At 35.5% G+C, this 16551-nt stretch overlaps 1 protein-coding gene across 1 annotated transcript in view; it reads left to right on the top strand.

The window, feature by feature from the left end:
• LOC115414856 (trichohyalin-like) overlaps positions 1-7764 on the top strand; it is a 50045-nt gene extending 42281 nt beyond the window's left edge. The window contains exons 33-34 of the mRNA XM_030128219.1: positions 3169-3207; positions 4108-7764. Coding sequence (XP_029984079.1) covers positions 3169-3207; positions 4108-4274 — 206 coding nt within the window. The 3' untranslated portion in view covers positions 4275-7764. The remainder of the gene's footprint in view (positions 1-3168; positions 3208-4107) is intronic.
• Positions 7765-16551: the final 8787 nt, after the last annotated feature.

Raw genomic sequence — 16551 nt, forward strand, 5'->3', positions numbered from 1 at the left:
TGATAAATCCATAAAATGCAATCGGTTGTAGCCAAGGTTATAATAGTTTTGGATTTTTCATTATAGTTTAGTTTTATTTAGTTTTGACTTTTTTTTTTTTTCTCTAATTCAGTTGGTTTTAATTTGTTTTTAGAGCAAGTTTACTAGTTTTTGTTAGTTTTCATTATTTTCTAAATGCTTAGTTTTAGTTTTGTCGTATCTTTTATCTTCTTCTCTGTCGTATTCAAATAAATCCCAGACAGGACTCTGCTGCTTTCTCCCAACTTCAGTCTCCATGTTTACAGGTAGAGTGGGGACCAGAAGATGACTGGAAACCACAAGTGACCACAAGTGACGGACCATTAAATATCATACGGTGCCGCTAGCTCATATCAGTCTGACGTTGACAAAGACAAAAACGAAGGGAATTTTATCCATAATTTTTATATGTTTGTTAGTTTTATAAGCACACAATACAGTTTCAGTTAGTTATCATTTTTTATTTAATTAAAGTTTTTATTTATTTCAGTTAACGAAAATGTTTTTACAATTCTAGTTTTCGTCATTTCGTTAGTTTTCGTTAACGATAATAACCTTGATTGTAGCAACCCTAAATCAGTTTGGAATTAAAACGCCTGCTTGAACAAGAGTGCCTTAAGATATTTTTTAAAAGTCTCAACAGAGTCCATGGATATGTGGTTAAATGTATCCTAGACCACCTCAGCAGACATTTAAGTTATCGTTTGTTTTTATTGTCATCCATATCTAACCCAATCAGCCAAGACATAAGTATAAAAAATTTTTACAGCCCTGTTTAGACCTTGTATGAACATCCATCCTGAGATATTCGATGTAAAGAGGTCTGTTCTAAGTGCATCTGTTCACACCTGACGGTTAAAGCTTGTGTTCAGTTATGACCTCTCACCTAAATATGCACATAAACCAGCTCATCTGTGTCCTAAACTACAGCAGGAGCTTTCATTTCATAGTGACCAGGCTGGTGTTGTAATGCTTCTTTGCTAATTTAATTCACTGTGATTGTCTGTTGTGTTCTCTCACTGCATCACAACACCTTTAATATTAATGTGACAATATTGACCATTTCATTTGTTTTTATTGGCTCTCTTGCATGTTATTAGCTTTAATGACTGAGGCGACTGAATATTTGAACACTTAAGGCATGTGTAGGAATTATCTCAGATCGCACTGGTGACTGAGAGAAAAATACCTGATACTGATTCCACATCTGAAGTCAGAATTTCCCAGGCATGTATTTGGAGTTTTAACTCAGACTAATCAAAATTTAGATTGCTTGATTTTGTACTGCACCACATTTTTATTTCTTAGATCCAGATTGGAGACTCATTGGTGGTCCTGTGTTCTTTTCAAAGTTCAGCTCTATAGAATTAACAGCTTGGTGTTCATTGGTGAAAGTGGTGCAAGTTTTTCTCAACTTCTCCTCAGCTTCCTCTACTTACATCTTTATTTTTTCCTCAGTTTGCGTGATGTAAGAAATGCACATGGTGAATGATTTCATCCAGATATTTCTGAAATGGAAACCAGGTCCAAGGGGCTCCAACCCAAACAGAATTATAATTATTGTTAGTTCTACAGTGGGAAACTGTCACAACCCACAAGAACAAAAGACAGCGTCTGACACATTTTAGAACATTTGTGTGCTGAGCTGACTGACTGATGTTACTGAAGTTTATTCCTCACTGGGATTCATGTTCATATCTAGAAGTAAATATGACATATTTGGTTATTTACCCGAATATCTCCAAATCCTGATGTGCTGGCGAAAATTGGATTTCAGATTTAGAATTAGAGCTTGAAAAAATGTATACACCTTACTTTACATCTCACATACTTTAATATGTTGCCATTTGCATGTTGAGTTTTACTTGCACAGATGACTTCAGTTAAGTGTCAGAATCAAAATACTATATTAATCCCAGGGGGAAATTATTGAGTGTCACAGTTGCCCCATTCAAGTATAATTAAAGTAGTAGGAAAGAAATTATCAATACAAATAAATAAATAAATATGTAAAGCTCTGAATATTCAAACATATATATAGCACTGAATATATATATATATATATATATATATATATATATATATATATATATATATATATATATATATATATATATATATATATATATATATATATACACACATATATACACACACACACACACACCAAATATACATATTAAAACCCTCTATTAAGACACAAAATTAGAACAGCAATTTGTACAATATGTATTGGACAATATATTATCAATATAATAAAGAAATCCAATAATTGTGCAAAACATTTCTGTATGTAATTATAATTATATGGTTATGAGGTGGAGTTAAATTAAACAGATAATGTGGACATTCGTATGCATCCCAGACAACGTCTGAATCTGACCTCCTGAATCTGCTCAAACTTTGCGTGTGATCAGATCTCTCAGGATGGATGTGAATACCAAAGACATCGCAGACTGTGCTGCTAATTTTTGCAAATTCAGACATGAAACATGCAGGTGTCTTTTTTTGTTGACAGTAATGCTTTACATCATATGCTTGTTGTTCATAGAGAATGGAAAGAGAGTTTCCCATAAAGCTTAAAGGTATTCAGTGAATTTCCTCCCCCATCTTTTCACTGGTTCACTCAGTATGAACACTCACTGTAATGGCATTGAAAATAAGTGATTAAGCTATAATGAGATGAGCTGATTGAGGCAAGATTATTGGCCTTTTGAGCCGCCTTCAGTTATTAGAGGAGATTATGACGAATAAAGCAACAATCATACTTTGCTGGATTGATTAATTCCATGAACCGAAACCCATTTAACTGGGGTATTAGTGTTCTGTTCATTACTGAGACATCCAGTGGAGGATCAACACTCCCCCAGTGCTGAGTGACTCCACACTCCCCTCCTGTCTCCCACTGACCCATTACCTCCTTCTTCACAGGGTTCACATACACATAAGGCTGTTAAAGGCTCGCTGTATTTTTGTTATTTGGTTTGTTAAAAATGTTTGCCATTTCAGTGTTAGTTTCTGTTTTTTCCTTTTCCTCCCCACTGCAGCACAAATGCATGTGAACACTGTTTATTTGTCTTTGACATGTACACTCAGATGTTCTGCAGGTTTCTCAGTGTTTTTTTTGTTTATTATTCTTATTTCGTGCAGAAGAGCCCCAGCCTGACAGTGCAGAAAAGAAGAAACCAGGTAAGAGTTACTGAGTTTGTACCTAATGTTTATATAAATGTGTTTATTTTCTGAATAAATTAGCACATAGATACATATTATCCTGTTACATTTAGCACGTACTGCTTTTTTTATTTGTCCTTTTTATAAACTCATTTTCATCTTTAATCTGTAAGTGGTGACTGACAATATCAGTACATGATGAAAAAGCTGGGCTTGAATGATGTTTTAATGTTAATTTCATTATCTCAAGATAACAAGCTTGTTTTTGTCATAGATAAAAGCTTAATTTATTCTTCGATCTCAATGAAACACATTATTCTCAATAACATGATAATTTGAAAGAATGAAATGATTTGTGTTTTCCTGTGGCCACAAGATAATTATGGAAAATTTGAAAATGAGTGTGTAATTTCCACCTATGACGTATAATGTTTTTAACTTATTTTGTTTGTCAAGATGCTATCGCTGCATGCTGACATACAACATTTTTTTGCACCTGTTTTTGTTGCCATAACAGGTTGATTTTCTGCAGCAAAGCCCGGAACTTGTTATCATGAGTGTTTGAGATTTTTTCCCTTGAGATAATGAAATTAATTTAAATTATGTGGTTTATAGTCCTAATACAGCTCATGGACACTAGATGCTGTTTCCAATAACCAAACTGTAAAGTTACTTTGTTGTGGTGCTTGATGAAGTTTTACGGACACAGTGAGCTAATGTGTAGCATTAATTGACCTCTGATCCCTCAGATTTCCATTGCAGTGCCCCTTTTGTCCAAATATGGTCATTTCTGGCTCCAAAAAGCCAACATGGCAAAATCACTACATCCTGGCTTCAGAATGATGGTTCAGAAACCAACAGGTGACAGTAAATATGTTCAAAACACCAACTCATCAGGCTCCCTCACTCTCCTCACAGGACAGAGATACTTCCAGTGCGTTTACATCCCAGGCAAAGGCGCCCAGTACCCCTTACGACCTTTCACCCCGGCCATGTCTCCTGCCATGATGTCCCCCGCCATGATGTCCCCGGCGATCAGATCGATGCTGGAGCAGCAGAGAGCGGCCAGGGCGGCGGGCCAATAGGACAACCTGACCTCTGACCTCATTTCTGACAGCGCTGCACCGCACCACTGGGCCAGCAGGGGGAGTGTTTTTACCCTTAACCTCTGAGGAAACCACAGACAGTCAGATAAAAGCGAGAGCAAAAGGACTGAAGTACTTTGTCTTTAATTTATTTATGTATTTATTTTCTCTGTGGTTGAGCTCCTGGGGTTTCAGAAGATACAAAAAAGAACACATTATGAATATTCTGTGTACTGTACATAATGCATATATTTGTTATTTAAGGTAAAACAATAAGTACATTCATTAGCACATTGATTTCCTCTTCACTTTTGCACTCACAAATACCTTTGATACATTATTTTTGTCAGTGTAGCTCGGTGCTTGGACTGGCCCAATGCTCACCAGTTTAAAGTTTCTGACAGTCTGCAAAAAAAGGCCAGTGTTCTGCTTGAAGAAACTGTTTGTAAAAGAATAACTGCAGCTGTGTGAAGTGCTACGAATTTACTGAGAAGAGCTTTAAGGTTTGTAGCACATGCTTACAAATCAACAGAATTTGTAATATGTAGTGGAAATGGATGACTACTTTGAGTGTTATGTTTTAATAATAACCATTTCTTCTCTCAAATACAGTTCTTATTTATGATTCTTGCCCTGAAATGCTGCATTATGCATTAGACATTCAGCAGACTGCTGGTTCAGAGAACTGATAGCTTTTATATTTACATAAAGAATAGACACTTAACAATTACATTATATTTTTACAATTTAAAAACAGGTATTTTAATAGATAAAACTGCACATCATGCTCAGAACTTCACACAGTTTGGTCATAAATACAAACAATGGAACAATCTTTAAGCTTCAAGTTATTTCTTAAGTCATCAAAATAAAATCTCAGTTTTCATTCTTATATTTAATGCAAACTGTTAATTTAGAAATGAAGACTGATATGGACTAATATATCTCTATTATATCTATTTTCGTTAATGGCAAGCCTTCAAATCTTTAAACCACTAAAATGACAAATATCTGCTTATCTTTGGTTTATATTCTAATCTGCACACAGCTTTAATAAAAACACCATTTCATGTGACATTTAAACAAACTGTTCGTACAGTACATTTTACTGGTTTAACACTAACAGCTTGTGTTTTTGCTGCTTAGATGTCACATTTTAGCATGCAAATGTTGGAAGGTCAAATCCCAGGAGCTCCCACACCTGATCCCAGCAGACGCCCTGTCTCTGATCATTAATCCAACAGGCTCATTACCATGTGGCGGTACCGCAGCTTTATCATCAGGGAGGAGGAAAAAGGAGGGTGAGCTCATGGCTGCATGTGGCAAGAACATCAGGGAGTGTCTTTGTTTGGGTCATTCGCAGTAAAAGATAGATTTCTGTGCCTCGTTTCAGCCACAGTTTTGTTCTTTAAAGTTGGTCATTTGTGAATATGAAGTTTACAGTTTATGAACCACTCCAAATACTGATAACCTGATAATTAAAAGCTGCTTTTATCATTAGTTTGTGGTTATGTAGAAGCAGATTTGTTCCCCAACTTCAATACTAACAGTCAATATGAACCATTATCCTCTAGTTAAAAGACAAGTCGACCATATGTGGCACATTAAGGCTTCATTTGCAATAAAATAATAAAAACACAGGAATTAGTCTTGATAAAAACAGTAAAAACCTAACAGTGAAAAATTAAATAGGAACTACACACAGAATATGGGTAAATAGAGGTCATGAAGGCAAATTAATGTGGATAACAAAATATAATACAATTTGGTTAAACAATAAAACTAATTAAAATATAAATAAAGACACGTTATTACTAAATAAGGCAGAATTGGAGATACAAATGAATACAATTTTTTGGGCAAAAAAAACTATACGACACATAGGATAAAAGATCCCTCTAGTCTCATATACTGACTATTAAAAGTGTAATACATATGCAAATGAAAATAAACCTGGATCCAGTGAAGAAGCAAACACTTTAAAGAGGAAATGTGTTTGTTTTCAATTTTGCTGGAAGTAAATATTGTAAAACATAAACATAGTGTCATGATAAAGATTTGTATTTTAATATTAGGTGTAAATTTGGTCCAGTTTTCCACCTTTTTGTGACCTAAAGTGCAATCTCAGTAACTTAATCCAGGAACATGGATTAAAAAGACAATCAATATATTTAGATCATTTATTATAAGACTGACGTGTTTATGATCAGACGAAGTTTGGAGACGGGGCGTCTGCACATGATGATTCTGATGTGACCAATGAGACGCTGTGATGTCTGCTACAGTGTGTGAATGTCATTTGTGTCATTTTTATCCAACTGTGGATCATATTTATTTAGCCAAATATTTTCAGTTACCTCACTCGTTCATAGCCCTGGTTTTGTTCATGACAGTCACAGTCCATCCCAGTCATTAGAGTAAAATGTGGCTGTTGTATGTTTCTAAAAACCACACTATAATATCAAAATTATTTATCATTTGATTAAGTAAGAGTAATTTTCCATAATATCTGAACTTCCTACTTTAAAAACGTCTTAAAACAAACACGTTATTTTAGTTTTAATGCATTTGAGAGTAATTATCAGTTATTTTTCTTTTGTATCGTGGAATAACACTGTGAAGGATTTTAAACTGAAAACAGACAGAACAATAAAAAAGGAAAAATAAGTGCAATGCAATGTCAAAAAGGGCTACTTTTCTACTTTGAGTATATTTCAGAGTCACGTTTACTGGAGTAGAAGAAGTTCAATCAATACTTACCAATTTCAATACCACATGATATATTTTTTATGTATTTGATAACACATATACACATGTAGAAATGCAACTAATGTAATGCATAACAGCATTAATAATTATAATTAACAGTCTGTTCTACTTTATCTTTTATTTTACAATAGATTCATAAAGACTAAAAGACCCAGACACGAGAAACAAACAATAGTGCATAAACATTGCGTCTATAAGTGTCATTACCTAAACTAAACACATACAGTGTTAAATAATGATGCATGAAGGTTTTTTTTTGACTGAGCTGACAACCTTGAGCAATTACAAGTCTACAATGCTGACATAAACATCTTTAGAAAACCTGACACATGTTGAGATTTTACATATCTGTGGTTTGCAGAGACATACAATGGTAGCTTTTCATTCTTGTGACTGAATTGGATGGTTTTGTTGTTGTTACAAAACCGTTGCTGATGATTACCAGCAATTTGCTATTGTCTTACAAATGAAAACCTGCTGTTAAGAGAGATACTGTAAAAAGGATGGAACAGCAGAAAAGACACACACTACGATGTTTTTAATAGTGATGTGTGACACTTCTGATCTCCTGCTGAACCACCGAGACCCTTTTAGTCAATCTACTTTCCCTTTATAAAGACATTTACAGTCACGGAAAAAATCATTAGACCATCAAAAGTCATCAGAAACAATGGTTCTACAATCAAGTACTAACTTCTGTGTGTATCATGTGACTAAAACAGATAGAAAAGAAAACATGGAATGCCTAAAAGCACTGTTTTTGGCAGTACAATACCATTGATATTGATGGAAGAACTGAAGTGATTTTGTTTATTATCAAGAAAACCATGGAAAATGAATAGATATCAGCTGTGAAATTAACCTCTTATGAGCTATTTTTGTTATCATTATATTTGTCCAAACAAATGCACCTGGAGTTGTACCAGGCATTAAAATGAACAAGAATTTGAAGAAAACAAGGGTGGTCTAATATTTTTTCCGCGACTGTATTTACTTCATTTCTTACTTCAGAACCATATTAAAGTTCTGACACATTTATATAGAAGCTGGTGCTAAAGTAACTCCCCTAAAGAACCAGTTTACCCCAGAATTTATAAAATGAGAAGGGATCTTAAAGCAGGAAACATTAAGATCAGAAGATATTTCAGTTCATCCTTAATATTTAACACTTTTACTTTCATTAACAGGTTTTTTTTTTTTTTCACCTTTTATTTAACGTTACCTGGTAACATGGCACATAAGTCATTTGCTTTGCTGCCATGGTTGCGTATGGTTTTATTTCTTGTGCAATAATATAACAGTAATGAAACTGTTAATGTTTAACGTGTGTTGAAGGTGAGTGTTTGAGGAACAAACGGTGCTGATAGGAAAAGAGTATTTACTACAATACAGCAGTAAGGTGAATCTAACACAACACCTTCAGAGTTTATACAGCTTTTATAAGTCATAGTGTGTTCATCTTAAGGCTGCAGGACTGATGATTCTCACTATAAAACATAACAAATCAGTTAAAGAAGAGTAAATGTATCTGAAGGTGATGCCATCAGAGGTCATGTTAGCCTAAAGCTTGCAGAAAGACTCAAAACATAAATCATCAACATAAATTAATTTTCATTTTAGGTTAACAAACAAAGTGATTCTCGATAAGTTGAACCCATAAAGACCCAAACAGCCATTGGCAACCAAATCATCAACTAATTTAAACTGTTTAATACCTGTTACTTATCCGATAAATCCATGTAAATAATTCATGTAAAATGCAGTTTGTCGTCGTTTCATGGTCATCAGATATGACCCATTTGGACATTCAGAGGCTCCATAGTTACCGTAGAAACACCGTCATCTTCTACAACATTGATTCACCAGTAAAACCCATGGAGTTGGATCAATGACAGTGGTTGGAAACATTTGTTTTTATGCTCAGTTAATGATACATTTTGCTGAAAAAGTCACATTTTCTTCAGTTTACTGTTTTTGTTATAATAACCTTTGAATTTACTCTGAGCTTTAATGAATATCTACATGATCAATGAATCAACTATAGAAAAATGCATGATTTACACTGAAAAATGCAAAATACAGATGATAATATTGCAATAAATGGTGCCAAATCACTTAAAAAGGTTAAATAGAGAGAAAAATTCATTTGGGAATTGACACAAAAGTAGCACTGGGTCTTTATAGGTTAAGGAGCAGTACAAATGCATCAGCTTAAACCTGCAAATGACAAATATGAAGCTGAGAATGAAGATGAAAAGATGTCAGAAAATTAACTGACTGTAGCAAAATATCAATATCTTCCTGAGGTGAGAGAAGACATCTTTTGTGTTGTTACAAGACAGATCAGGAAATAAAAAAAATCTGACTTTATATATTAAAGTAATAACTCCAGAAATGTCACTGCTGTATAACCAAAACAGGCAACATCTGTAACTTATTTATTGAGACAGATAACATTTTGTTACTGCTTACAAATCGATCTACACTGTGTTAAAACCAACTTTGCAGAGATAATTGATTATTATATTAACTAGCGGCATTTTACCCGTGGTGCCATTGTACGATAGTGCCCTCCCATGGTGCAACAGCAGCATTGCATCTGTATGCCCTCCCATGCTGCAACATCGGGACATGCATCAGACAACGGGACGCGCGTCGGACAAAGATGTGTTGGACAACGACACGCCAGACACAGAACGTCCATTATAGTAGGATTATTATATTAAATAATAAACCATATATTTGTTGGTTTATGTAACAGGGAGAGCAAACATTAGTCAACATTAGCTGTGAATGTGGCAGAATTGGCCAAAAGGCTGTTTTTTAGTTGCTGTCCCTGTAAAAATGAAAGTGTATGATCATTTATAAGCATGCATTCGTAATAATGAAAGAAATTAAAGGAGGAAAGAATGGATAAATTAAAATTCCTCTCTGCTATATTGCGTACTGCATATGTAAAGTTTCAAACATGCAACAAACACAAAACATGCAGGAAAAGAAGACTAAACTAAATTTAAAAATAAAAAAATAAAAAAAATAGACTTCTAGGACAGAAGTAAAGACTAATAGTAACTAATAACACCTACACTGGTGTTAAATAACATGCGTACATTGTCAAATGGTTTTTAAATGGAAAGGAAATGTGGAAAGATCCTTAAACTTCTGCATTGCACTAAACAGTTACTGCATTCAGTAAAAAATACCTCAAACGTCTACATATTAAGAGGATTTTACTTGAGGTTGTGTTCACCACGACAACATCACACAACACAAATACTGACTGTGTTAAGAAAGTAATGAAAATGAGATATGTGACTGATTAGTGGTCATAAAGTGATCAAATTAACAGAATTTCTGAGACTTTTGGTTTTACTGAATTTACGTCATACAAAAGGAAAAATGATTGTACATGTGTGTGTGTGTTGGTAGGACTTAAAAATCCAGATTTAAACCAGCAATGACTGACTTTTTTTTAGCCACTTTTAGGGTAATAAATAGATGGATATGATACTTGAGTTTTTCAGTTAAAGTGCATGAATTCTGACATCATCACCATCAGCATTTTATGTTAATACTGGCGACAGGATGTGAAAATAACAGTTTAAAATATTTACTGTGACATTTAACAACCTTCATTTTTGCTCAGGGGGGGCCACAGTCACCCTGAGCTTGTTTTCATGATTAAATCCTTTAAGTATGGGAATGTTTTATGAAGTAGAGCCAGTGGGAAATGTGATGATTGCGTTGTAATTGCAGCCATTAGTGGATTATTTGCCAAATGTGTGTGAGGTGTATTAAAGTTGTTTTTGAAGCAATATTATCCACTGAACAAATATGGTTTGAGGTTGTTTGGTTCTTTGAGGAGAATCAGTCTTTTGTCAGTTGTTTATTATATGTTTTGCATGATGACGGAGTTCAGTTCAGCAACACATTTTGAGCATCTCAATCAGATGCTGTTCAAAGATTTTAGATACTATAGGATGGATTATTTTCTGTAACATGCTGGAAAGGAAAGACAGAGTCACACAAAAATCACCTATAATAAGACATTTTTCTGGCAGTTTGATAACATCACATTGTAACTTTAGCCATAATCTGAACAATATTTTACAAAAAGCTGATATTACCTGCCTTTTGCATGTATTATAGAGCGGCTGTGATCACATTTTGACGAAGGCAGCCTGACCTGGTTATTGTATTGAACATTTTTGGAGCTACTAAAACACACTTGAATGACTACTGACAACATTTGCTGTGTAATATGTAGAATACAGTCACCAAAATGAAGTTTTTGAGTAATAATTTCAATAAATTTATGCAGAAACATGCAAGATGATCATTGTGTTTTGTTTGTATAACCCTTTAAGCGATGAAGATACAGGGCTGGATCTACTAAGATCCCAATCTGTGTGTACCCATTTGCTTGCGCAATCTAGAATTTTGCGTATACGTCTCAATTGTTTTTTCTTCTGTCAATCTAAAAATGTTCACACAAGGGTGAAAAATGCGTTCTCTGCATCTCGTTTCATCATTTCGATGTCTAACCACTTCCATGTGTGCGCAATTACACATCCAAACCATTTGCACCTGCTTTTGAGACGTGGTAAATATAGACGCAGTTTCTATGAGTAAAATTGCTTTCAGGTTTGATAAATCACTTTGCGTGTGCTAAATTAATATATTTACATTTTCCCCTCCCACTACATGCACAACTGTGTGTAAACACCCCATATTGCAAATTCACTGTGGCAAATGTACTAACTGGATGCAGACGTGCTATTTTGCACCTTTGAAAGACACAACCCTTAGTGCGCACTATTAGTAAATCAGTTTGTACATTTTTTTTGCGTGTGCAATGAGTTTGCACACGTTTTAATACACGCAAACCTTTAGTAGGTCAGGCCCACAGTCATGAAAAAGAGTTGTTGAATACCCACAATTTGAAGGAAAAAAAAAACTAAATTTTTTTTGTGTTTAAAAAGATGTGGCTGCATCAGACAGACAAACAAATGCATATCCTTTTGTGAAGTGGCTATTGACACAGTACTGTGGCACGAAATATCGGTTTGTCTGTTACCACAGAGCCAATCAGTGCCATCGTTATATCATGTCTAGACTGATAACTTATGTCCTAAAAAAGTACCAAGGCAATCAGATAGCAAATAGGTTAGTGTTGGGGACAGTGGAGATTTAGCTCACTTGGTAATGAATACTATGACGATAAAATAAACAATGACTACAACATGGAAGACTCAGGTTCAATTCCTGGTAAAAAGTAGCTTTCTCTTTTTCTGAAGATTTTAAAACAGGTGGGGCATACACGGTGCCAAGGGTGCTGGTAGGTAAATCTGACACTGATATAAAATCTGCCACTGGAACAATGTTCAGAGGGCAGAATTTGGAGCACAGCACTCAATACACTGAACTGAGAAGCCACACAGCACACTGCTGCATCTGACATGTAGCTCCGCCCACCTTCTCCAGCCTTAATCTCATTGACTGCACAGAACAAAGAACACCATAAAACAACATATAGAGTATTTAGAGCAATGATTCCTATTCTATACTATATACTATCACTAATTTGTCATTCCATCAATTGCCGCAGTACTGTGGTAGCAAAATGCACAGAAGAATGGACTGAAGTAGATGCCATATATCACCACAGTGCTGTGGTAACAAGACGCTAGTGAGATCATGTAACAGTATCACTGATTGGCTCTAATACAAATGCTAACATTTGATTGGCTCTGTGGCAATAGACAAACCAGTATTTCATGCCACAGTACTGTGGCAATAGCCATTCCCATTTTTTTTTTTAAATTTATCAACAAAAAAACAACAAAACAATAATTCTTCAGTTTTAACATGCCATGTCCTGGATGTGTTTCATTATTTTGCTGAAACATCCAGTTTTGTCCTAGATGAAACAGAGCATGTGCAGAAGGGAGCATGCTGTTTTGGAGAATGGAACAATACTGGGCAGAGTTCAGTAACAGAGTGATTCTTAATGCAATCTATCACAAATGAATGCAATGTCCAAAACTTTTTTTCCCCACCACTGTACATGTCTGCCTTGCAGCTATTGTTTTTCCCTTAATCAAAAACAGAAAGAGTGACTTTGCAGGAAAAACTATCAAAGAAACGTGCATGAAGTTGTAACAGTCGTGGTTATGGTGCAGGTAGATGCACACTTTGAATCAACAGAGGAATTTATTAGACAAAACTACACCTAAAGGGATATCCAGCTAGTCCATCAGAAAGAACACAAAGGGGACATGAGGAGTTCTGAAACCACAGTAGACATGGACAAGAAATAAGGCTGGCCAGTGAGACATTAACTGACAAGAACCAAACTGAAGGTGTGTGTTATATATAGACTGTGTGATGACTGAATGCAGAACAGGTGAGTATGGGTGGAGACAGGACCAGAGGAGGGAAACTGCAGAGTGGACACAGGTGACACACAACAGGACTGATGGACACACAACACACAGGTGAAACTAATGAATGCAAAGAACCTGACAAAGACCCACAAGGAGGCGACTTACAAAATAAAAACGGACACAAAACATAAACCATGACAGCAATAGTGCAACCATATTGAGCTACAAGCATATATTTTTGTGAGTGTTTGTGTTATATTTTGAGGATTAATTACTTTGGACACATTGTAAAGTCTCCATGGTTTGTTGGTTTTGTGATTTTTTTGTTTATCCCTGTTTGATTCTTCCATGACAGCACAGTATGCAGGAAATCAAGTGCATTAGTTAAGGCAAAAACTGAGCATTCTGCTACTTTTTCTATATTAAAGGTTTCTATGTAGTATTGATATTCTGAATTCTAAACGGAAGGTGAAATTACAAATTAGAACACACTTAGGACTACAAACCCACAAAACAAATCAATGTTATGTATACATAACATTGATTTGTTTTGTTATCTACACACTGTATCACTCATTGAATTAAGCATAAAACTCAGTTTACACACATCTGTATATGATATCATCAAGTTTTCTTCTTCAAACTAAAACGCAAAGCTGGTTATTTTGACAGTAAATCAAAATAATGTTTACATGCTGGGTTAGCTAATAGTTCACGTTATAGCTCTGTTAGCTTAGCTCAGTTTTTAGACAGAAAACAGACAGTAAAACCACAAATCACGTCTCTGTTTTCTGTCCAGTTTGTGTTGTCAGTAGCTGCACAAAACATCTGTTTAGAATTGTCCAAACAAGGTCAGAGCCTGAACTGTTGCTCAACAAAGGTGAACTTAACAAAGATAATAACATCACTTAACCCATAAAGACCCAAACATCCACTCATGACCAGAATCATTTACTGATATAAAATGTTAAATACCTGTTGATCCACTAATCCTACAAATACATGTAAATAATTGGTGTAAAATGTAGTTTGTCATTTTTTCATGGTCATCAGATATGACCCATTTGGACGTTCAGAGGATCCGTAGTGAATGTGGAAACACCGTCATCTTCTACAACATTGATTCACCATGGAGTTGGATCAATGACAGTGGATGGAGACACTTGATTTATGTTCAGTTAATGATATGTTTTGCACAAAAAAAAATCACTTTTTCTTCAGTTTTCTCTGTTTTTGATATAATAACCCCCAACTTTAATCTGATCTTTGATGAACATCTACATTAGGGGTGTCCAAATCCAGTCCTCAAGGACCAGTATCCTGCATGTTTTAGAAGTGTCCCTCTTCTTGCACACCTGGAAGCCATTACATTATCAGGCTTCTGCAGAGCATGAGGATGAGTTGATCTTTAATTGACAGGTGTGCTGGAAGAGGGAAATATCTAATGCCCTGTTTCCACTGCGTGGTATCGGCTCGACTCGCCTTTTTGCGTTTCCATTACGAAAAAGGACCTGGAATCTGGTACCCGGGACTATTTTTTTGGTATCACCACCGCCGAGGTTCCAGGACTGAGGACCAGATACTAAAATGTGACGTGTAAACACTGCAGACCACTGATTGGTCAGAGAGTTTTCTCTGTGACCCACCGTTTTACAAAAAACATGCGTAAGTGGACAGTAAATATAGCGGTACATTAACCCACATGATAACAGCCCAAAACTACACCATGGTCTGTCCAGGAGATTCAGTCTTTGGTGGCCGACGTAAAAATTCAGACGAGACAGCATGCAACGAGCGAGTTTATCAGTAACTCTCTGAACAGACGACACGGAAGTAACGCGCCGCATCGCTATGACGACCAGGTACTGTAAAGTCGGTAGTATCTTGTAATGGAAACGGTCTCCAGGAATACCGAATCGAGCCGAGCTGGGTCGAGCTGGTTCCATGTAATGGAAACGCAGCATAAGACATGCAGGATACCGGCCCTCGAGGACCAGGTTTGGACACCCCTGACTACATGATCAGTGAATTAAATATAGGAAAATATATGACTTTCCCTTAAAAATGCAAAATACAGAGAATAATCTTACAGTAAATACTGATAAAGGTTAAAAATAGAAGAAAAGTCATTTGGAACTAACTCCAAAATTGGTGCTGGGTGTTTATGGGTTAATAATTTAATACCTCCATAAGACACATAATCAAACTCACCCATGTGGAAGAAACGCTAACATTTGAGCATCAAACTCCATTCTTTTCATTTAGAGCTGTGTCCAGTGGTGAAAACAACTGCAGTGCTTCAAGTTTTTATCACTTTTTCATTTTCTTTGACTCTGTAAGTTGTTTTTCTTCTCCAATCTCTTCACTTTCTGACGTTTTGGTCAAAGTCCCTGTGGTGTGAGTTTCACCATGGGAGGTTAATAGAGTGACTCACTACTTCACCTAAACCTAAACTAATGGAGGCTAGGATGTCAACTTGGAAGACATTTCATCTCTCTAAAATGTGTTATCATTCCTTCCTTCTGGTGAAGATAAAATCGGAGAGAAATTGGAAGCGACATGTTGGAAAATAGTTGTGATTGGAAGGAAAAGTCTGTTTTTGTCTCAGTGAGGCTTGTTTTTGTCTGTAACACCTGCTTTAGTTTAAGAAAACATAATTAAAGGCAGAGTTCAATCCTCTTAAATACGAAATAATCTGAATAACGATGGAAGTGATGAGACACAAAAACAAGAGACACAATGAGAAAACGTATGTGTGTCCATATTTATTTTGCTTGTTTTACATAATGCATTTCAGCAAATTGCCTTTGAGGACATTTATACATTTAACACCTGCTAACTGCACTGTTTTGCTCCTATAATTTACTGGCTCTCCATAATAACTTTAACACAGTTCGGTTTTGAGTTGGGTCTCCCTACAGCTCCTACAGTAACTATACAATCAAAGTACAGCGATATGAAACAGAAAGGAAAGTAATGCATTCATTTTCAGAGAATATCAATCATCAAAACATGTCATTCAGTGTCCAAATGATCCGAGCACAAATACCTATTGATCAGAAACAATACATTACATATAAAACAGAATAGGTGGCTTTGGCTGAGAAGAATCAATAAATCAA

The sequence above is a fragment of the Sphaeramia orbicularis genome, chromosome 24 (genome assembly GCF_902148855.1).
Source record: "Sphaeramia orbicularis chromosome 24, fSphaOr1.1, whole genome shotgun sequence".
Classification (NCBI taxonomy): domain Eukaryota; kingdom Metazoa; phylum Chordata; class Actinopteri; order Kurtiformes; family Apogonidae; genus Sphaeramia; species Sphaeramia orbicularis.